Here is a 23,624-nt window from a genome sequence, read left to right on the forward strand (position 1 = left end):
CCACAGCCTTCATTTTTCAACTTGAAAGGTGATGAGAGGTGGTTTTTTGGAAATTTTTTCCTGAACATCAAAATGTCACCTTTCTTGGTTTCTTTTTCTTCTTCTTTTAATATACAAAAGAAAAATACTCTGTTTATGAGTGGTTTTTCTTGAAGGATAATATTAAGCCTTCTTGGGTTCACTCACTCTTATAGCTTGCTTTAAATCTCCCAAACTCTCTTCATCCTTAAGAAGTGAAATTGTTTGAACCTAGAGGCCATGGCTTATTAGGGTAATAATTCAAATTTCAAGTCAGAAGTGACTGTTCTTTCAATTGAGGAGGTGGGGGGGAGCAATTATTCCACCTCCTGTGCTCTTAGGCAGCAGTGCAGCTGCACCGCCCCCAAAGCAATGAGATTCCCTTCTATTTTGAAGTAGAAATATCTTAGAATGTGTAGTGAAGTGCAAAAGTAGAGCTTGCGCCAACAATCTCTGATGAAAGTGCTCCAATAAGAAATGGATCATTAGGTCAAGGATTTCTTAATTTTGTCAACCACTCTTGAGGTGAAAAGCAGCTGTTGCAGAGAGGCTGACAACAGCTTCTTGTACCAACTGTCTCGCTCACTAAACACTTTGGACAAAGCTTAGTTTAGGTCAAGAGAAATGGAATAATAAAAAAAAAATGATGTGAAGTATCTTCATAAAGAAAGCAGCTAGATCCTGGAATGATAATCAGGAACCCACTGAAATCATTCCCTGAAATGATTCAGGTGAAGAAAAGCACATGAATTGACAGTGTTCCAAGTTAGTTAAAATCAGTTATTTTTTGCCCTTTAGGAAATTTAGAAACTATATTATTTTCAAATGATTAAAAGATATAGGGGGATCCAAGATGGCGGACCAAAGGGAAGCAGTATTCTGTGTCGCTCCATGACCTGGGACTCAAATAGTGGGAATACTACTTCTCTGAGAAGACCCCCCCCCAACAGCTGCTCCCACGCAGGAATCACAGCTGCCGTGAAGGCTCCAGGCCTCAGTGTCAGAGCAGGACCCCCATCTACTCTCCTATGCAGGACTTCCGGGTACCAGAGCAGACCACTGGCATTAGCCCACCTCCTCACCCCCCGCAGGACTCCGGGCCACTCACCCGTGCAGAAATCCACAATGCTGCTCCCATGCAGATGCCTGGCCACTACCCAAGTGCAGGAACTCGACTCCCATCTACCAATGTGGGGCTCCCCCTGTCGCCTCCATCTTGGGACTTTGCAACCACTGCCTTAGTCCTTTACACAAAGTAGCCTGTTTGCACCTGGGGACATTACACAGCTCTGCATGCCACAGAGTTCATTTCTGAATACTTCGCCCAATGCCATCACCTGGCTCTCCCCACCCGACCTGACACCTCATCGCTGAAGGCAGCCATCCCCATCTCGGGTCACCTTCGTCACCATCTTTGGTTGGGACAACTCCCAATTTGGAACACCAGCTGGCCAGGTACCCATAGTTTCTAACTCCCCCTGCTCCCCAGCAGCCACTAACCTGGCACAGTGACTGCCTGACACAAAACAGCTTTCCACGACAGTTGCACAGCCCCCACAGAGCACAACACACAAGACCTCTAGAGACAAAGGTCCCTGATTAGGAAGTAGTAAGGGAGAGGGTGAATGAGATGCAGTTTAAAGACGATTTAGAGACCAGGAACTGTGAGGTTGACAGGCGAGATGAGGAGACAAAACCAGGTGCCCACATTATAGGAGTAAGCCCCAAAGGAGATCCTTGAGGTGAAGTCTCCCATCAGGACCAGTAGGTGCCATACCCCACTTCCAGATGCCCTGAACACAGGACCAACCCTCCTACACTGGTAGCCTTCACCATCCTGAGGGCGGAGATAGCAGCTAACAACAGAGGACCCCACCTACTGGATAAGAAGGGAAGCAGGAAAGATACTGATCTCCAACCAAATCCTTGTTTCTTCCTTTGAGATTTTTTTTTCCTCTTCTCCCTCTCTATTCTCCCACCCTCACATCCCTAACATATGTGAAACCAAGAACTTTGAATTAGGATATAGAGGACTGGGATGTCTGAATAGTATATTACAGTAGAGTTGTATATTCTTTTTTTATCCTATTTTTACATTTTTTATTTATTATTATTTGTGTATTTATGTACTCTACTGTCTTCCCACTTGTCTGCCCAAAATTACTTCTTCTCTCTTCTCCTGCTACTAACCTTCGTCTTTAGATTTCTCTTCCACACTTCCTAAGATATAATAACTTTATATCCTCACCTCCTATCTCCTCAGCATATCATCCTATACCTTACCACTGGTTCTTTGTCCAACATCAGAAACAGTAAATCATTTTGCAAACCTACTGTTTATATTGTAGATAATAACTGAATTCACCATTTCTGTATATTGTAACCAAACTGTAATTGTCTTAATAGCAACTATTTGGTTTAAGGTTGTATATTGTTTGTATTGGGATCCCTTCAGAGGAGAGATATTGGAACCCTGCAGGGGCCATACAAGTCTATAGGGTAAAACAGTAATGCCTCGGATCTGCAAGTGCTAGAAGGGAAGACAAACAACATGAAAAGACAAGGGAAGAAAGTGCCCCCAAATAAATCAAGACACTACATTATTAGAATCCATTGCCAGCACAGCAGAAGAAATGACAGGGAAGGAGTTCAGGATGTACATAATAAAAATGTTCTGTGAATTAAAGGATGATATAATAGAGCAAATACAGGCAGCAAAAGATAATTTCCATAAAGGGCTACATAAGCAAATATAGGGAGCAAAAGATTACTTTAATAGGGGAACAGAGGTTCTTAAAAAAAAATAAGTAGCAGATTAGACCACTTGGAAGACAGGACCTCAGACAATGAAGACAAAATATATAATCATGAAAAGAATGTAGACCACACAGTGAAGATGGTAAGAAACCATGAGCAGAACATTCAAGAAATATGGGATAGCATAAAAAGACCAAATTAAGGAGTTATTGGGATAGAGGAAGGCACAGAGTTCCAAACCAAACAAATGAACAATCTATTCAATGAAATAACATCAGAAAAATTTCCAAATATGAAGAATGAATTGGAAAACCAAATACAAAAGGCTTATAGGACACCAAATGTACAAAATCACAACAGATCTACACCAAGTCACATTATAATGAAAATGCCTAGCATGCAGAATAAGGAGAGAATATTAAAAGCCTTGAGAGAAAGGAATCAGATTACATATAGGGGAAAACCAATTATATTATAAAGAGATTTTTCAACCCAGACTCTGAAAGCTAGAAGACCCTGGAAAAACATATACCAAGCTCTGAAAGAAAACAGATGGCTACCAAAAATCTTATACCAGCAAACTTAAGCTTTAGATTTGATAATGAAATAAAAACCTTCCATAAGAAACAAAAGTTAAAAGAATTACAACTAGAAAGCCTGCACCTAGAGAACATCTTTGGCAACATATTCCATGAAGAGGAAATGAAAAACAATAATGAAAATTAGCAGAGGGAGGTGTAACACTAAAGGAAAAACTAATCAAAGGAGAAACCAAGTCAAGTTAAATACCAAAAATAAACAAAAATGGCTGGGAATACGAATCGTGTCTCAATAATAACCCTGAATATTAATGGCCTAAACTCACCAATCAAAAGACATAGATTAGCAGATTGGATTAAAAAAGAGAGAGACACAACAATATGCTGCCTCCAAGAGGCTCATCTCATAGGAAAAACATCCACAGACTGAAGGTGAAAGTTTGGGGAAAATCACATATCAAATAAAGTAGACTTCAAGCCGAAGTTAATCAAAAGGGATAAAGAAGGATACTCCATACTGCTCAAGAGAACCATACACCAACAAGACATAACAATTATAAATATATATATGCCCCAACAATTGAGTGTTTACATTCAAACAAACTCTTGTCAAATTCAAGAGTCAAATAGACCACAACACAATAATTCTGGGTGACTTTAACACACACCATTCACCACTGGATAGATCTTCCAAACAAAAGCCGAACAAAGAAATTATAGAACTCAATAATACAGTCAACGACTTAGACTTACAAACATATACAGAATATTTCATCCATCAACATGCGAATACACTTTCTTCTCAGAAGAACTTGGATCCTTCTCTAAAATAGACAGACTATATATTATGCCACAAAGCAACTCTTAGCAAATAAAAAAAAAGTAGAGATACTGCCATGAGTTCTATCACATCATAATGGAATGAACTTAGAAATCAAAGATAAAAAATAAAAGCTACTCCAACACCTGGAGACTAAATAATATGCTACTGAATGAACAGTGGGTTGCAAAAGACATCAAGGAGGAGATTAAAAAATTCTTAGAAGTAAATGAGAACACTGATACAGGATATTGAAATCTGTGGGACACTACGAAGGCAGTACTATGAGGAAAGTTCATTGCATGGAGTTCATTCCTAAAATGAAGAAAAAGTCAACAAATAAATGACTTAACATTACATCTCAAAGCCCTAGAAAAAGAAGAACAAATCAACACCAAAAGCAGAAGACAGGAAATAATTAAAATCAGAAGTGAAATAAATAAAGTTGAAACAAAAGAAAAAATTGAAAAAATTAACAAAAAGTTGATTCTTTGAAAACAAAATTGGCAAACCCATAGCTATGCTAACAAAAAGAAGGAGAGAGAGAACTCAAGTAACTAAAATATGTGATGAAAAATGAAATATTTCAACAGACACTACAGGAATATAGAAGATAATTAGAAATTATTTTGAAAACTTGTACTCCAAGAAAATAGAAAATATCAGAGGCATTGACAAATTTTCTAGAGTCATATGATTTGCCCAAGTTGAATCAGATGATATACACAATTTAAACAGATCAATTTCAAGCAATGAAATAGAAGAAGCCATCAGAAGCCTGCCAACAAGAAAAGCCCAGGACCAGATGGCTACACAGCTGACTTCTACAAGACCTTCAAAGAAGAACTAATACCAATACTCTTCAAACTATTTCATGAAATAGAAAAAGGAGCACTCCCAAACTCTTTCTATGAAGTCAACATCACCCTGATTCCAAAACCAGGCAAAGACACAAAAAGAAAGAAAATTCAGACCAATATCTCTAATGAACATAGATGCAAAAATTAATAAAATTCTGGCAAATCAAATACAAAAACATATAGAAAATGATCAAGTGAGATTCATCCCAGGGATGCAAGATTGGTTCAACATATGGAAATCAATAAATGTAAATTCATCACATCAATAGACTTAAAGATAAGAATCATATTATCATCTCAATAGATGCAGAAAAAGCATTAGACACAATACAGCACTGCTTCATGTTCAAACTATAAAAAAAACTAGGGATAAAAGGAACATATCTCAACATGGTAAAAGCTATCTATGCTAAGCTCCAGGCCAACATCATTCTAAATGGAGAAAAATTGAAAGCATTCCCTCTAAGAACTGGAACAAGGCAGGGATGCCCTCTTTCACCACTTCTATTTAATATAGTTCTTGAAACATTGGCCAGAGCAATCAGATGAAAGAAATTAAAGGGATACTGATAGGAAAAGAAGAACTCAAATTAGCACTATTTGCTGATGATATAATTCTATACCTAGAAGACCCAAAAAATGCCACCCCAAAACTTCTAGAACTAGTAAATGAATTCAGCAAAGTAGCAGGATATAAAATCAACACCCTTAAATCAAAGGCATTTCTGTATATCAGGGACAAATCCTCCGAAAAGTAAACAAGAAAAACTACTCCATTTACAATAGCCTGGGGGGGGGGGCAAGTACTTGGGAATCAACTTAACAAAAGAGGTGAATGACCTCTACAATGAAAATTACAGAATGCTAAAGACAGAAATTAAAGAAGACCTTAGAAGATGGAAAGATCTAACTTGTTCTTGGATAGGCAGAATTAATATTGTCAAAATTACCATACTACCAAAAGCACTGTACAGATTTAATGCAATTCCAATCAAATTCCCAATGGCATTCCTCAGAAACAGAAAAAGCAGTTATGAAATTCATCTGGAAAAATAAGAGACCCATAATAGCAAAAGCAATCCTTAGTAGGAAGAGTGAAGCAGGTGGCATCACTATACTTCAGAGCAATGGTAACAAAATCAGCATGGTATTGACACCAAAACAGACAGGTATAGAATAGACGACACAGAGACAAAACCACATAATTACATTTATCTTATATTAGACAAAAGCACCAATAACATATTGGAGAAAAAAATAGGCTCTTCAACAAATGGTGCTGGGAAAACTGGAAATCCATATGCAACAAAATGAAATTAAACCCCTATCTCTCACCATGCACAAAACTCAACTTCAAGTGAATCAAGGACCTAAGAATTAAACCGGAGACCCTGCATCTAATAGAAGAAAAACTAGGCCCAAGTCTCCATCATGTTGGATTGGGCCCCAACTTCCTTAATAAGATTCCTATACCATAAGAATTAAAATCAAGAATCAATAAATGGGATGAATTCAAGCTAAAAAGTTTCTTCTCAGCAAAAGAAATTATCAGTGAGGTGAACAGAGAGCCTACATTCTGGGACCAAATTTTACCACATGCACAGATAGAGCACTAATCTCTAGGATACATGGATATATAAAGAACCCAAAAACCTTAATACCAATAAAGAAAACCCAAAACAAATAACCAAATCAATAAATGGGCTAAACAGACACTTTACAGAAGAAATAGAGATCAACAAATATATGAAAAAATGTTCAGCATATCTAGCCATTAGAGAAATACAAATAAAATTTTTCTAAGATTTCATCTCAGTCCAGTTAGAATGAAAGCTATTAAGAACATCAACAATAATAAGTGTTGGTGAGGATGTGGCAGAGAAGGCAAACTCATACATTGCTGGTGGGATTGCAAATTGGTGCAACCAATATGGAAAGCAGTATGGAGATTACTTGGAAAACTTGGAATGGAACCACCATTTGACCCAGCTATTCCACTCCTTATATCCAAAGGACTTAAAAACAGCATACTACAATGACACAGCCACATTACAGCACAATTCACAATAGCTAAACTGTGGAACTAACCTAGATGCCCTTCAGTAGATGAATGGATAAAGAAAATGTGGCATATATACACAATGGAATATTACTCAGCATTAAAAGAGAATAAAATCATGGCATTTGTAGGTAAACGGATGGAGTTGGAGAATAAAATGCTAAGTGAAGTTAGCCAATCCCAAAAGACTAAATGCTGAATGTTTTCTGATATAAGGAGGCTGATTCATAATGGGATTGGGAGAGAGCATGGGAGGATTAGACAAACTCTAGATAGGGCAAAGGGGTGTGAGGGGAAGACAGGGGACATGGGGGTAGGAAAAACAGTGGAATAAGATGGACATCATTACCCTAAGTACATATGAAGACACGAATGGTGTTACTATTTTGTGTACAACCAGAGATAAGAAAAAATGTGGTCTATATGTGTAATATGAATTGTAATGCATTCTGTTGTCATATGTAACAAAGTATAATAAATTTAAAAAATTGATTAAAGGAAATATTGGTTCATAGAGTTTGTTCAGGTCATTATTTAAAAAGATCAGGAGGGCTGGGTTGTGGCTCAGCATTACAGTGCTCGTCTAGCATGTGCAAGGCCCTGGGTTCGATCCTCAGCATCACATAAAAAAATAAAATAAAGGTATTGTGTCCAACTACAACTAAAAAAAAAAAAAAAGATCAGGAGTTTCTGATATCCGTGAAACATTAAATAGACAGGTACACTATTTGTAAGGAGAAATAAAGACATTCATGTCTAAAAATCTTAACTTCTGAGATAATTTTAAACATTCCCTTAACAAAAGGCTCTTTAGATGACAGATGGCCTCTCAGGCCTATGAAACTATTTTGCATAACATTTTAAGCAAGCAAGAGAGAAATCAAAGCCAGATCTCTTGGATCACTATCCAGTGTTCTTTGTAAACAGAAGTGTGATTTGTGAGTTATGAATACACACCCAACTTCAAAAGATCATACACCATGACTTCAGTTTGATCCCAAGGTTTTGAAATACTCAGGAAGAATAAAGACGATAGATATAATGTGGCTTGTGTTCTTAGGAATCAAGTTCTAATGCATACGCAACACATTGTTTTTCTGTGTAAAAGCAACAACTTGAGAAGAGATGTTCTTCTAATCACATTTTTAAAAAGGCAAGCCTTTGTGATCTCATTAGTAAGTTTAGAACTTGGTGGAGAAAGAAAAAAAAATACTGCTAATCGAAACAAAAATAGCAGCTATTAGGTCTGAAGAGCCGGGTATGAATAATACCTGCTCATAATTCACCTGGGGCCATTTGCCTGCTGTGAACAAGTAAATGACAAATGAACAGCAGAGCTCTGGTGCTACTTCACACACTGAATAATTCTTTGTGAAGATTTCCACCACTGAGGTACAGATTGCCTTTAAATAAAAAGTAGGGGCAGGTGTTGCCTCTAGCAGATAAGTTATCATGACAGTATTCATAACTCAGGTAGGAAGGAGGACAAGATAGATGAGAAGAGATCTCAGAGTTAAGAGGTTGGACTTTTATTTTTTCCCCCTTTTTAAACTACGGATCCAGCAAATGACAATTGCATTAATAAACTTGACATCTGTTGCGAGTGACTTCCAAGCTATTTTGTGGATATCTGTTTCCCTCTCCATTTCTTCGCTGTTAGAAATAGCAGGGCATGAGAGTCAGCGTGCATGTAGAAATGGGAGGAAAACTGCTGAAAGAAAACAGGTTGTCTGCCAGTTGAGGAGAAACGGAATGTGGAGCTCTGTTTCCAGAATGTGAGCAAAGTTAGGATGGTATCCCAGTCCTTTGACAAATTCATGTGTGAACTAATATGAAATGAGTCTTTTGGTCCTGCCTACATGTGACAATAATTTTCTCTGGCCCAGATGAATAGCAACCCAATGTAGAGTAACTGTTCAATGTGGAGATCTACCCTGGACTCCAATATTGCCATGATAGGGCCAGCCCACTCATGATGGCAGGATCCTGCCACCCACCCCAGGACCTCTGTTCATCCCAGACAATGGGCAACAAGGCTTGACTCGCAAACAGGCACTTTGGTAGCTAAAAGAAAAGAATGTGGGGGTCTGTTGGAATGACGACAGCATGCCTACAATCCTGAAGATTGCAGAACTGAATCCACAGAGGTTCAGACCTTTATGTTCTTTAGACAACTGCCATTCTCTTAATCCTTGGTCATATCACTTTTCCTCTTCTATATTCTCATTTCCATAAGATTTGCACCCTCCAAACCTGACCCAGTTTTTTGTCCCTTCTAAACCTGAAGGAAGACTTATTCTATGACCCATCCCATTTTCTCCCTGAGCACTTTGTGCTCTTAGCCTGAACAAAACCTTGCTCCTATCATAGGTTCAGAAAGTCAAGGGTTGAATGTTTTCTTTCATATGTGAAGTCTACAGAGGAAAAAGGGGGAAATGGGGATCTCAAAATGGAAGGAAGACCAGAAGAGGAAGGGGGTAAGGGGGAGGAAAGAAGTACTGGGAAATGATATTCACCAAATGTTATATGTAGGTACACGTGAATCCCATTGTATGTATAATTATAATGCAACAGTAATTTCTTTTTTGTATAATGAAGCAACTGGACCTCTCTTATACCACTGAAGGAGGATAAGACTCGGCAGTAATACCCCTTTGTATACACCCAAGAGATTAGCATATTTGTCCAAAGATACACACAAGAATATTTATAGTGGTTCCATTCCTAATAACCAAATATTAGAAATACCCAAATATTCATCAATAAAATGGATAAACCATGATATATTCACTAAATGGAATACAATTAAAAAAAGAAACTTGCTAAATTCAACCAGAAGGATGAAATCTCACAGACATTATATTGAGAGAAGATATCTAAATCCCAAAGAGAAGGCCTGAAATTTCATTTATATGAAATTCAGGAGTAGAAAGAAAACCTACAGTGATTGAATGAGATCAGTGGTTACTTGAGCTGGGGGAGAAGAGAGGGACTTAGTAGGCGTCAACTTAAAGATTTACCAGAGAGCTTCTGAGATGATGGAAACACTCTTTGTCTGTACCATCCAAAGTGTAGCCACCTGCTCATTACCTACAGTTCAGAGTCTCGATTGCACCAGCCATATTTTTTCCTCAATAGCCACATGGGGCTTGTGGCTGCTGAAATGGATGGCAAAAGAATGAAACATTTCCACTCACGGGAAGCTCCAGTAGGGTGATGGTTACCTGGGTATGTACATGTATAAAAAAAATCATCAAGCTGCCCCCTTAAAATCTCTACTTTGCTATAATTCTCCAAGAGTTAAATATACTTCAAAATTTAAAAAGAAAATTCTGGTCCTCCCAAGGGACCTGTGGGTTACAGGATGCTCATTCTCTCATACCTACAGAATCCAGGCTTATGAAGCAAGGTCTGTGCCTTCTCCCTCCCAGTGCCGCCTCCACATCATTCACTTCCCACAACCTGTTCACTCCTCCTTTAAGCTTCACACACCTCCTCTCTCTTGGTACTGGTGAACTTCCTTGACCTTTTCTTCCCTCACTGAAATCTCTGGCTTCTCTTCAACTCTATTCCTGATAATTTGAGCATTCACATAGCTCTGGGTTTACCTAAAGCCCATAAACAGATATTATGGAGTCCTAACTCTCCCCACCCACCATGCCCATGATATGACTTCATTTGGAAATATGTTTTTGTAGATGCAATCAAGATGAAATTATTGGGGTGGGACCTAGTCCAATACGATTGATGGCCTTTAAATGGAGATGCACTGTGGAGGCAGGCAGGCAGGCAGGCAGATACAGACAGACACACACACACACACACACACACACACACACACACACACACAGATGTGCACAAGGAGAAAGGCAATGGAAAGTCAGAGGCAGAGATCACAGTTATCCTTCCACAAGCTCAGGCATGTCTGGGACCACCAAAGACTTTAAAGGGAGCATGGGCCCGACAATACTTTGATTTCAACTTTCAGCCTCCAGAACCATGAGAAAATAAATTCTTGAGGTTTAAGCCACATAAGTCTGGGGAGTTTGTTATAGTAACATTAGGAAACTAAAACATAAATGAATACCTGGTTATATATTATGGCCTCTCAGTTATATTGCTTCCTCTTTGATAATGGTTTCCTGTGCTCCACTCCTACCACTGTCTCACATGGTCACATATCCAGAGCCTGTTTTTGTCAAACTGCTCTACTCTGCAACCTCAGACACCCACTGCCTAACCCTCTACTCATCTTCCAACTCTCTTGCTGGCTCATTACCACTTATATTCCCTAGTCCTTTGCATTCCAGCCTTTGGTTCCAGTCTCATCCAACTTAAATTCCAAATTTCATAATCTTTTCATCACTTATCACACTTGCCTGGCACTATTTTGGCTCAATTTATCCACCCTCTTTACCCCTGCACTCAGACTGCTGTAGAAAGGGACACCATGCAGAAAACTGGCAGCAGTGAACATTCATGGTCATCAACCTCAACTGGCCTGCGACCCTCACACTGCTAAGCAATTCTGCTACTCTAAGTCACTCACTCTCCAAAATTTTCTGCAGGAAACCTACAGATTTACTTGCATCTTTGCCTTCATCCTTCCTTTTCAGTAGCATAAGAATTCCTCCTTTTTCTCAAGTTCAATTCCCCCTCTCTTCTGATAATACCAGCCATTGCATATCAGCAGTTCCATACACTGAGCCATCCTCCTCCCTCTCCTCCCTCTTCTGTTTCTGCTATAACTTCCCTTCAGCATGAAAGGTCCGTCCATCCTGAGACCCTACGCACCTCTCATTCTCTCTCAGAGAGGTCTGCACTGATTATCATCATTTCCTTATTTTCTGTTCTCTAAATTTGCTTCTGCCCTCATCACCCCACTGAAGAGCTCCCACCAGGACTTCCATGAGCCTCTTCATTGCTGCATCCTTTGGAAACGCTTCAACCTCACATTACTCAACCTCCATGTGGCATTCTTCTCTATTCATTGGCATTCTTTCTTTTTCTCGACACTATTCTCTTGATTACTGTGGCTTATATGACATAACCATGTACATTTTTCCTCTGGTCTCTCAGGATATTTCCTGCTTATTCCCTGCAGTGCGTTTCTCCTGTCAGTTTTTAAATATCATTTTCTAGGCCATTGTCTCTTCTATTCCATGTTTTCTACTTACTCTCACCTTGATTTGCTATCTGTAAACTAATAATTCCTAAATATTACCTCTATCTGAACTGTTGATCTGTGTATCCAGATGTCTATCAAAACTTCCTCTTGGAAGGCCTTCTGAACGTAACATGTCATAAGTGCCATCACCACCCTCTGTCCTAATTTAGTACTTTTTCAGTATTTCACCACACAGTATGTCATCAGAGGCAGCTATAGCCCATAACTCTAACGTCACACTGGACTCCTCCCTGCTTGGTCCCTTTGCCAGAAACCATAACTGAATGTAATTTAATGCAATTCTATTCACCTCCATTTCAAATGGGATTTCTACCAGTTCCTCTTTTCCTCCAATGTAAAAAAGTCCCTGTTCACATTCAGCTTCCATCCTTGTTACTTTGGAGTCTGTGCCCTCACCTCCTCTTTCTTGTGCATGTCAAGAAAGCTGAACTCAGAGCTGGGGCTGTGGTTCAGTAGTGCTTGCCTGGCATATGTGAGGCACTGGGTTAGATCCTCAGTACCATATACAAAAATAAGCAAATAAAATAAAGTCATGCTGTCCATCTACAACTACAAAAAAAAAAAAAAAGGGAAAAAGAAAAGAAAAGAAAGCTGCACTTAATTTAATCCCCTCACTAGCAGCTCATCTGTTAGGTCTCTTTTGAAATCTTCTTTTCTAGAGCCCCTTTCCTCACGGCCTAAAAACATGCTTCTCATCATGGAAATTCCTTCTTGATAACCTAGACTTTGCTTCAGCAACCATTTTCTTCCTTTGAATACTCAACTTCTTCATAGATGAAGTGAATATTCATTGATGCTATCTGAGTTTCAAGTCAGGATGGAGACACAGTGGAATAATTCTGCTGCTAATAACAATGATACATTCTGAATGAGTATTAAAAATTAAACTGTTTGAAGGTGCTGGGAGTAACCTAAAACTGGAGGAAATAGAACTCTTAAAGTTGGAAATTCAGCCAAGTGATATCCATGTTTAATTAAGTTTTCCCCAGAAGGTGTGGCCCTTAATAGGATCCACAGGGGTAGATATAAGACAAGGCTGCTATGGAGTCAGAAGCCCGAGTCTAGTGCTGATGGACTGCCTGGAAATTGAAGAGGTTAATGTTAGAAAGGAGGGAGCCACCACAGATGATGAAAACCCAAGACTGATGTACCAATTACTCTCAAGGTTTGGACCAGCTCATGAGCTATATGGGGCAATGTCCCCATAACCTAGTGAAAAGCAACATCTGAATGCTAAAAGTCAGCAAAAGTTTTAGCAGCTACCAAGTTCGGGAGTGTAGAAATTGGGTGTTCAAATCTTGCTGTATCAGATGGATTTAAGAAATATTGTAGGCTTTTTATTAAAACCCAAATGAGTTATATCCCTACACCAAGAACTAGGCTCTACAACTAACGGCAAAATTAAAATAGACCAAGACCAAGGAGATGTACCAGCAATTTAACTGCCTGCTAAAGCAAGATACTCTGCAGGGGGGAAGTGACAGACCCGAGACTAACTATAAATGCCATCTGCAATGCTCAATATACAATAAAAAATTCAACAACAGAAAAAGAATGTGACCTCAAATATTGAGAGAAAAATCAGTCCTTAGAATCAGACTTACAGACAGACCTGATGTCGGAGGAGTAGTCAAGGATTTAAATGAACTATTATAAAGGTAAATTTGGCAGGGTTGGGGTGGGAGTGTGTGTGGGGGAGTACTGGGGATTGAACCCAGGGGCACTTAACCACTGAGCCACATCCTCAGTCCATTTTTATATTTTATTTAGAGACAGGGTCTCACTAAGTTGTTTAGGGCCTTGCTAAGTTGCTGAGGCTGGCTTTGAACTCATAATCCTCCTGCCTCAAGTCCAGAGATACTGGGGATTAAAGGCATGCACAAATGTAAATTTTATAGAAACTTTTTTTTTTCCAGGAAAAAAAAATGGGACTAATGGAAGAAGAGATAATTTCAAGAGACTATTAAAAACCTTAAAAATAAATTTTTGAATTTAAAAATAAAATACCTAAAATAAATTAACTGTAAGTCGTTAATAGATTTTTACATTCTAGAACAGAAGCAGTAATAAAAAGAAGTCAATAGGAAATATGCAGACTAAAGTGTATAGAAAAAAACAGTTGAAGAAAAGAATAGTCAAAGTGATCTGTGGAACAATATAAAACAACGTAACATAAGCAACTGAGCTCCAGGAGAGCACAAAGGCAGCAGATAAAGTATTTTAGGAGATCATGGTCCCTATTTCCAAACTTGATGAAATACAACTACCAAGAAATCTATGAAGCTCAGCAAAACCCAGGCAGGATAAAGTAAAACAAAACTACCCTCAAACACATCATTCAAACTACTAAAAATCAAAGTTATAAAGAAAACAAATATGAAATCCTTCAAGAAAAAAGACTTATTATTCACAGAAGGATGATTTGTAAGAATGAGAGCTAATTTTCCATTAGAAACAACAAGACCAAAGGACAATTAGCCATCGTCTTTATTTAAAGTGCTGAAAGAAAGAAGAAGAAAAAGGCCAGCCAGGATTTTATATACTGAGAAAACAACCCACAAAAATAGGGACAAAAGAGATATTTCCAATAAAGCAAGCAAAAGCTGGAGGGGTTGTCTCTAGCAAACCTGCTCCCCAAGAAACACTAAAGGACAATTCTTCCAACTGAAGGAAAATCCTGCCAAGTGGAAATCTGGATCTAATAGAAAGAATAAAAAGTACTTAAAATGGTAAATATGTCAATAGTATAAAAGACTCTTTTCCTCTCTAATCTGTTTCTTTAAGACAATTGAGTCTCTTTATCACTCTTTTTTTTTGAACCTGGGGGTACTTAATCACTGAGCCACATGTGTTGTTGAGAGCCACAGCCAAAGGGGCCCCAGCAAACTTCCAGCTGCCAGCAAACTTCCAGCTGCTGGCTGATGATTGGCTCACAGCGGCCCCAGCAACATCTAGCTGATTGGCTCCTCGGCCCCAGCAACATCTAGCTGATTGGCTCCTCTGCGGTGATGCTCATTGGGCTGTTTCCCTGCCCTTTCAGACCACGGAGCTGCTCATTGGGGGACTTTTTTGGCTCCGCCCACGTGACCCAGCCAATCGGCCTCAAGAGAGGAGGATTGTGGGAGGTGGAGAGAAGCTTAAGGGGAGAGAGAGGCTTGAAAAAAAGCCGGTGGTGGCAGTTGAGGCTCTGAGGGTTTTTCCTGAGAGGCTGTTTTGTTTGGCGTGTGTGGTTCTAAAAATAAAGTTAGTTTCTTTTGACAGGTGGCTCCTGATTGTGCCCAGCCAGACTGCGGCAATGTGTAGCCCTTTTTATTTTTTAGACAGTTTCCCCAAGTTGCTTAGGGCCTCACTCAGTTGTTGAGGCTGACTTTGAATTTGCAATCTTCCTTCCTCAGCCTCCTCGAGCTGCTAGGATTACAGGCATGTACCACTGAGCCTTCTGATGACTGACTGACTGTAATAAGGAAAGAACGTCCTGCACAATTTACAACATAAATAAAAATACCTGATGATATTAATAGCATAAAGAATACTTTAAAACATTGTATAATATTTATTCAAGGTAGATTGTAATGAGTTAATTTGTGCTGGAATTCCTAAAGGAACTACTCAAAAATTATATAAAGAGATAGCGCTAAAAAGCCAACACTGGAAATAAAAGGGAATACTAAAAACAAAACAAAACCAACCAGACAGAAAAATTCTCAATTTCTCCTAAAGAAAGCAAAAAGGAACAAAGTCCAGAGGGAACAAAAAAGCCAGATGCAAGACTAAAACCCAACAGTATAGATTTTTAATTGCAATAAAAGCAAACGGACTGAACACTTCAATTAAACAACAGGGACTACCAAATGGGGAGGCTGATAGCACCTAATTCCATGCTATTTAAAAGGGACATATTTTAAATATAAAGATATAAATACATAAACATGGTAAAAACAAAACCACACAGGCAATAAACCTACCTTAAGATCAAAGTATACTATAAGACCAAGGATGAGTGAATTATTTAACAAGAATCGACTCATCAAGAAAAACAGAAAGCCCAAATACACATGTACCTACCAATAGAGCTGTAAGGTACATGGCACAAAATGGACAAAACTAAAAGGAGACAACCTTCAACAGTTTTATCACCTTCCTTCTAGGAATTGATAGAACAAGTAGGTATAATTCAGTAATGCTATAGAATGTTTGAGCACTACTATGAATGTTCTTGGCATTCATAAAGTATGATATGCAACAACTGCAGAATATACAATTTTTTGAAGTACACATGGGACATTTGCTGCATGAACCATATGCTGGGCCATAAAATAAGTCCCAGTAAATTGCAAAAGATTGAATTCAGACAGTTTGTTCTCTGACCACAACAGAAACAAATGGGAAACCAAAAACAATTAAAAACCTATATTCCATGGACTCACTGACTTTTTAAAACCAGCTACTCATTGTTTAGTACCTTTCACCTAACTTTCTGACTTTCCTTAATATTTTTCAAGTTACAAATGTCCTCCTGATCCTGAAATCCAGGCCTGCAAAGTATTTCATTAGTTTAATTCAATATACAGGCAATGTAACTGAGTCCATCAACATTTCTTGAGGACGAGGTATGTATCTGACTCTATGATAGGGATCATAAAGGCTACTGCTTAAAATAGTGATTTTGATATAACGATGTTGTAAAGCACTTTGTGAAGCATGCCATTGAATCCTCATAATGATTCTATGAGATGGATACAGTTTTAAAGAGGAGGAAACTGAGGCAGAAAGAGTCATTTGCCCAGGGTCACACAGCTATTAAGGGAAGCAGAAACACTAGCCCAGACCATCTGATTCCAAGGTCACGTTTACTGACCACAGTGCTAAATATTTACACAGTGCTCAATTGCAGTGCCCACAGACAGGCACACCAGCATAACTCAATACAGTAAAGTCTGCTCCCTACCACCCCAAATTTCTCCATTTCTGTGCCTTGTATCCCAGATACAGAAACACTTAGTCATCTGCCTTATTCCCCTTTATAAACTTACTTTGAAGAAAATACACAGTAATCTCACGTATGCTATAAAAAATGTTATAAAAAATAATGCTGTTTCATGTGCTTGCTCACAATACTTGTATTTTCATAGTTCCTCTATGATCTAAGCTAAATGCAAAGTTCTAACTTTGGAATGTTAGGAATTCATGGATAGACGTAGAAAGGTTGTGGAGGGACATGAAGATGCACCCAGGTGCTCTTTAAGCCTAACAGCAAAGATAATGTGGCTTCTTCACCTTTTATTTTCTGAGTAGTATAGAAATTAGTGATTTAAGTTTAGAGTGAAGGATCTTCAGGAAATCACTCAACAATTGAAACTCTTAATGTTTCTTCTTTGTGATGACAATGTTTGCTTCATAGGGACATAAAACTTAAGCAGTAGGCACCATTAAAGTACCTGGAATATAGCATAGGATGCCCGATTAATGTAAAAAACAAAGACAACCACAATCTCAACTTATTCGCTATTTCATATTACATGAAAGTTTGGTAGGGGTGTTTTTGTTTGTTTGTTGGATATCAAGGACTAAAACCAGGGGTGCTTTACCACTGAGCAACATCCCCTTGTCTCTTTTTATTTTGAGACAAGGTCTTTCCAAGTTGCTGAGGCTGGCCTCAAACTTGTGATCCTTTTGCCTCAGCCTTCAGAGTTGCTGGCATTATAGGTACACGCCACCATGCCCCGAGTACCTGAGTTTTTTGAAATAAATTTTGTAGTAGTTTAATTTTTCATATTCAGGTCCATAGAGAATACAACTTACTAAAATATAAATCAAAAGTTCAAAGAACATGTACAACCTCAGGCCTAGCCTCCGTCTTGCAAACTTGGAGACTTTTTTTTTTTTTTTTTGAGTAAATAGCAAATTCTAAACTCGGGATTAAAAAAAATAATGGAAAGTTATTTTTAGCTAAAAACTGTATGTCGATTTATGTCATCTATATAATGACGTTTATTCAACAGCTAATGTGTAATCTTAGATCTTGAGAACCTGTACAGCTTTCAAGAAATGATAACAGACTATTCTTTAAACACAGGAGGTGAAAACAATAGAAAACCTTCATTTTGGAAACTGGATTTTAAAGTTGGATTTTCCAGTTTAAATTGGCCATGATCAGTAAGACAAAGTGTTTCTCAAAAGGGAGGAGACTCTGAAGGCTGAGGCAAGAGGATTAGGAGTTCAAAGCCAGCCTTAGCAAGATCCTGTATCAAAATTTTAAAAAATGTAAAAAGGGCTGGGGATGTGGCTCAGTGGTTAAGTGCCCCTGGGTTGATTCCTAGTACCAAAAAAAAAAAAAAAAAAAAAAAAACAAAAAGCAGGGGTGAGGTGGGGATTGGTGGGGGGAGTGCTGGTAGAACTTGGTGCTCATACACCCAGGGCCCAAGGATTTGAGAAAACTTGCTACTGACTTAGAGGAACTATGCTACATTGTTTCACTCCACCTATTTCAGTTAATTCATCTTTAAAATTAATGAAACAAAAAGTTCCATATACTTTTCACTTTTTGATGATGATCTATTATTAAAGAAGGTGAATGCTGGGATTTGAAAAGGTATCCGGGTCCTACAGACGTCTGACAAGACCACAGAAGTTGAGTAATTGTCATCAATGAAGATTACTGTGGGATAATGGTTGTGAAACTGTTTTCTACTTCTGCATGGGAATTTAACCTCCCAATTAACTTTCCAGTTTTGTTCCTGGGGCAATCAGATAAAACTGGCATGTTGATTGTTACCAGGGAACACTGCTGGTGATGAAAGTGACCCCTGACTGGCAGCCTGCATCTGGCCTGTACAGAGCATCCATAACTTATGGACAGCCGCATTTTTGTGATTGCATGAGTGTGGCAACACTTGTAGCTAGGGACATCTTTTGCAGGGTCCCCAAATGCTGTGCTTGTGAAGTTGTTGTAAGATATACTGGCTCCTGCGGTGCCTGAGGCATTTAAGCCATGGTGACTTTCATACCAGCCTGCTGTGGCCTGAACAGGAATCTGGAGGTGGGAAATTCAGAGCCAGTCCCTGAACAGCTGCAAGAATTTTTGCATAAGAGCATTGCTTGACACTTCTGGCTAGCAAGCCAGTGTTCTCATCTTTTGTACTTTTGAGAAGACCAGTGCTGATATGTTTTCTACTTTAAAATGATCATAAATGGCATTTATTACTATTAAGAAAAAATAAAGGAACATTTCCTCTATATGTATCCTGGTCTCTGGTTATAACTGAGTCTTTCCTACAAAGCAAGGTCCCTTTTTAATTCCTGGACCTGTGCTTACTTGATAGGGAAGCTGAATAGTTGTGTTTCCATCATCTAATACCAGCAGACTTAGGGGACCTTCAAGGAAGGATAGGCTTCATTATACAGGGTCAAATCACAAGGGCTCTCCCCAGTGCTAGACAGTTATGATGATTTTATATTTTTTATTTCCTACCATCTCATTCTTTGGACCTCCTTTTTACAGACCCAGACATGAAAAAGATTTTTTGACCACCTTATCTCAACTCTTCTTTCTCTAATCCTTTCCTTCCCCCTAGAGTTCATCTTACTTTACTGAGTCTCAACTAGCTTGAAATGCCCTTGGCTGGGAACATCCAAGATCATCGGTTGCTTCCATGAGTTTGATGTCTGTGCCTCGTGCTCAGCACCAAGCTCAGAAATACACCTTCTCACCTCACTGCATGACTTATCTTAGGTTCAAGAACCTAAGAGTGGCACTGTTGGTTGTGAAATTTGAGGGAAGAAAATTAGAACAACTATTTAGTGAAAAGGGAGGGGACAGGCAGCCAGAGAGAGGCATGCATAGTTGGAACTGATCTCAGGAGAGAATGAAGCTCCCACAAAGTGGGCTCATCTAAACAAGGCTGTTCCCAGGAATGACGACAGGAAATCTGAAAACCTACTCTATCTTTTCCATGATCTTGCCCCTATTTCTCTGTGACAACTTTGGTGGTGCAGTTGCTTAAAGACACACACACACAACGATAGTGGGAATGTCAACTGTAACAACTGATATAATCTCTTGGGAAAGCATGTCCCTAACCCTATGGATTAAAGAAGGTGAATATTGGGATTTGAAAAGGTATCCGGGTCCTACAGACGTCTGACAAGACCCTACGGATTCCATTCTTCAATATTTATTCCAGAAAGGTAAAATAAAACAATGAAACCACAAGCATGATTTTTTTTTTTAACATTGAGAAAGATTACATAGCAATGAGGAACTGGCTAAATCTCTGAAGTATAATGTTCGAGTAGCCACTGTGAGTTCAACTTTGACCATATATACATGCAAGAGGACAAGGACAAGAGTGAAAATTGTTGTGACCAGGTGGTAAGATTATGTATGATTTACTATATCTCCTTTAAAGAGTCTTCAGTCTGCTATCTTATTTAAATACAGAATGAAAAAATTAACATTAGAATCATTTAGCCAAGAGGGATTTAGAATATTTTCTCATCCCTAAGGCACTTAAGAGTGATATGAATTGTCATTTTTATACCTGGGGTATACAAGCATTGTTAGGTCACAATATATAGTTTTATTTTTTAATCTGGTTTAAGTTGGATCAATTTAAATAGAGTCATGCTTATAGAATTATGTAATTTTACAAGCAAATGAATCTTTAAGACTTTCATTTTAAAACTTGAGATTTTATAAGTTCGAAGCTGACCCACAAATTTTCTGCCATTCACATAACATAAGCTTTTTAAATCAAAAAAAGATAACAATATTTCTTAGTATTGTCATCAACTCTAGCTCTTATTCAGTGTGTAACATTAGGTTCAGTACTACAACCTTCATATATCATTTCTCTTTATTTTCAGTCACCAGAAACCAGGTTTCAATTTAATTAGGTTGCCCAAAATTAAATCACACTAAAGAATGATTATGTAGAGCTTATCATTTGCTAGGCAATTTACCTGTACGAACATGTATTCACCCCTTTAATCCTGAGAACAAGCTTGTTAGGTAGATAAAAATTTATTCCCACTAGGCAGATGAGGAAACTCAACTCAGGTGAGATACACTTGCCCAAGGTCTGGGCTTACCTGGTGAGTGGTGGAGGCAGGATTTCAATTCTGCCAATCTGGCTCTAGAACCTGTTCCCCAAATCATTGCCTCATGCCCTACTTAAGAGTGTCTACAAAATAGTTTCTAATTCAGGCCAGCACTCCTTCAACTGCACCATATTACATCCAATTTGGCAGATGAGAAAACTTGTCCATGGTCATATGATTAGTTAATGCTTGAAGATTAACTTCTTGACTTTGAATCTAATTATCTTCCTATTGTCTCAGACTTCTGAGAATGAATAGAAAAATACCTAGCTAAAAAACAAAAGCAAATGAGAAAAAGAGCTCAGGGAAATCAAGTCTAAGACCTCAAAAAAGACAAAGCTCTTTGTCTTGCCACTATTTTAAGTAGACTTAGTCCTACAAGTTATTGACCAATGCTGGTCCTCAGAAATCCATGTCCTAGATAGGATGGGGAAGCATCTACATGAAGGAAGGATCTTCTGGGAGATATGGCCATCACTCCTGACCCAAATTTATGTGTTTGTGTTGTGCATGATTATGTGGGAAATGACATTCCAGTGATTGTGCAAATCATTTTCTGGTTTAAAAAAATACCCTAAGAAAAACAGCTTAGAGGATGTGATGGTTGGTTGTATGTTAACTTGGCTAGTTCATACTACAGTTATTTAATCAAAGTTTTGATGTGACAATATTGTGTAGATTTTAGAATAGAATTAACATCTACACTTCAATAAAGGCAATTATCTTTGGTAGCTTGGTGTGCCTCATCCAATCAATTGATGACCTTAAGAACAACAAGTCAGGTTTCCTGGAGAAGAAATTCTGCTTCTAACTACAGCATTAACTCAGCCTGAGTTTCCATCTGATCTCATCTTGAGATTTCAGACTCACCAGCCACAATTACATGAATGAATTTCTTATAATAAACCTATCTGTATCCACCCACTCACCTGGTCCCATTTCTTTGGAGAATCCTAACTGATATACAGGTCTTGTCAGGACTTCAATATGCTCCCAAAATGCTGAGCATACAGATCCACTTGACATACAGATTACGAAAAAGCAGACATAGGCTGAAAATGAAGGAAGAAAAGTTTGGCCCCTACGAAGGGAGGGGCCAGAGCAAATGATCCTCTCCCCCATCAGGTCCCAGTAGGCAAACTGTTAGAACAATCTCTATCCACCCAGTCAGAACTCAAAGGGGGTGTGCTTGCTGCATAAGCAACTCAGAGTCCCCACAGTGAAAAAAATGACTGCTGAGAGGAAAGAACATGCACTCAGATTTCTAGGAATTAATAACAAAGAAGGCATTCTCCTCAGTCAGGGCAAGCTCAAGTAATCCTGGCATCCTGGAGAATGCTGACAGACAGGAGCACCTCTACTCCTTCACTGTTTGGGGATCTTACTTTATCCCATTTCTCAGGCTAGGAGAGATGATTTGCTTCCAGTTTGAAAAATAAATCTGTCTTTTCTTCCAACTTTCTTCTTCATTGCCATCTTTGGCAGTCTCTTCCCCTGAGTGACTAGAGAGAGGCCAACAGGGAAAGGTGCAGGACAGGCAATTGATCTCACCTTGGCTTCTGAGGTGGGTTCCAAGAAGCAGAGGCGATTACCAAGTCCCTCGGCAGCCAGGCAGAACTTCCTTTGCTCCTTGTGAATGCTTGCGATGCACTGGAGTACCACTTCATCTTCCTGCCAGGAGAAGAGACACAGTGTGAGTGGAAAAAGGCCGTGTCCCTCAGAATTAGGCAGGCGCCAATCCCCAATGACAGGCACATCCTTTCTTTTGTTTCAAACCTTGTTAGTGAAGGAGAGTTTTTATCCACATGCTTATATTCACATGGCATTAAGCATCTGCTGTGAATCAGAATGCTACTAACTTCTGGAGTAAAGTCAGTCAAAGCAAATACAGGTCTAGCATCTCTCATCTGAAAATCCTCAATCCAAAATGCTCCAAAATCAAAAACTCTTTTGAGTTCAGAATAAGGCTGCGAGTGGAAAATTCCACAGCTGACTTCCTACAATGGGCCACAGTCAAAACACAGGTACACTAAGAATATTATATAAAATTACCTATGCATTAGACGTGTATATGAAATAATTTGTGTGTTTAGACTTGAATCTCATCCTCAAGATATGTCATTATATATATGCAAATATTCCAAGATCTGAAAAAAAAAATCTGACATCCAAAACATTTCTAGTCCGAGCATTTTGATCAGATAAAGAATACTTAGCCTGACTGGGGAAAGGAGAGACTACATACGGCATGGGCCTCGCTTCTGAGATACACAAAAAGGCATAC

The 23,624-nt window shown here is 38.7% G+C and overlaps 1 protein-coding gene across 1 annotated transcript in view; it reads right to left on the reverse strand.

Annotated features, from left to right (window-relative positions):
* The window catches only part of Ryr3 (ryanodine receptor 3), a 517,407-nt gene that overhangs the window by 343,172 nt on the left and 150,611 nt on the right, over nucleotides 1-23,624 (reverse strand). The window contains exon 2 of the mRNA XM_058584663.1: nucleotides 22,892-23,011. Within this exon, the coding sequence (XP_058440646.1) occupies nucleotides 22,892-23,011 (120 nt within the window). The remainder of the gene's footprint in view (nucleotides 1-22,891; nucleotides 23,012-23,624) is intronic.

This window comes from Marmota monax, unplaced genomic scaffold, assembly GCF_021218885.2.
Source record: "Marmota monax isolate L192 unplaced genomic scaffold, Marmota_monax_Labrador192_F-V1.1 WCK01_AAM20220418_F8-fsc00001, whole genome shotgun sequence".
Taxonomy (NCBI): domain Eukaryota; kingdom Metazoa; phylum Chordata; class Mammalia; order Rodentia; family Sciuridae; genus Marmota; species Marmota monax.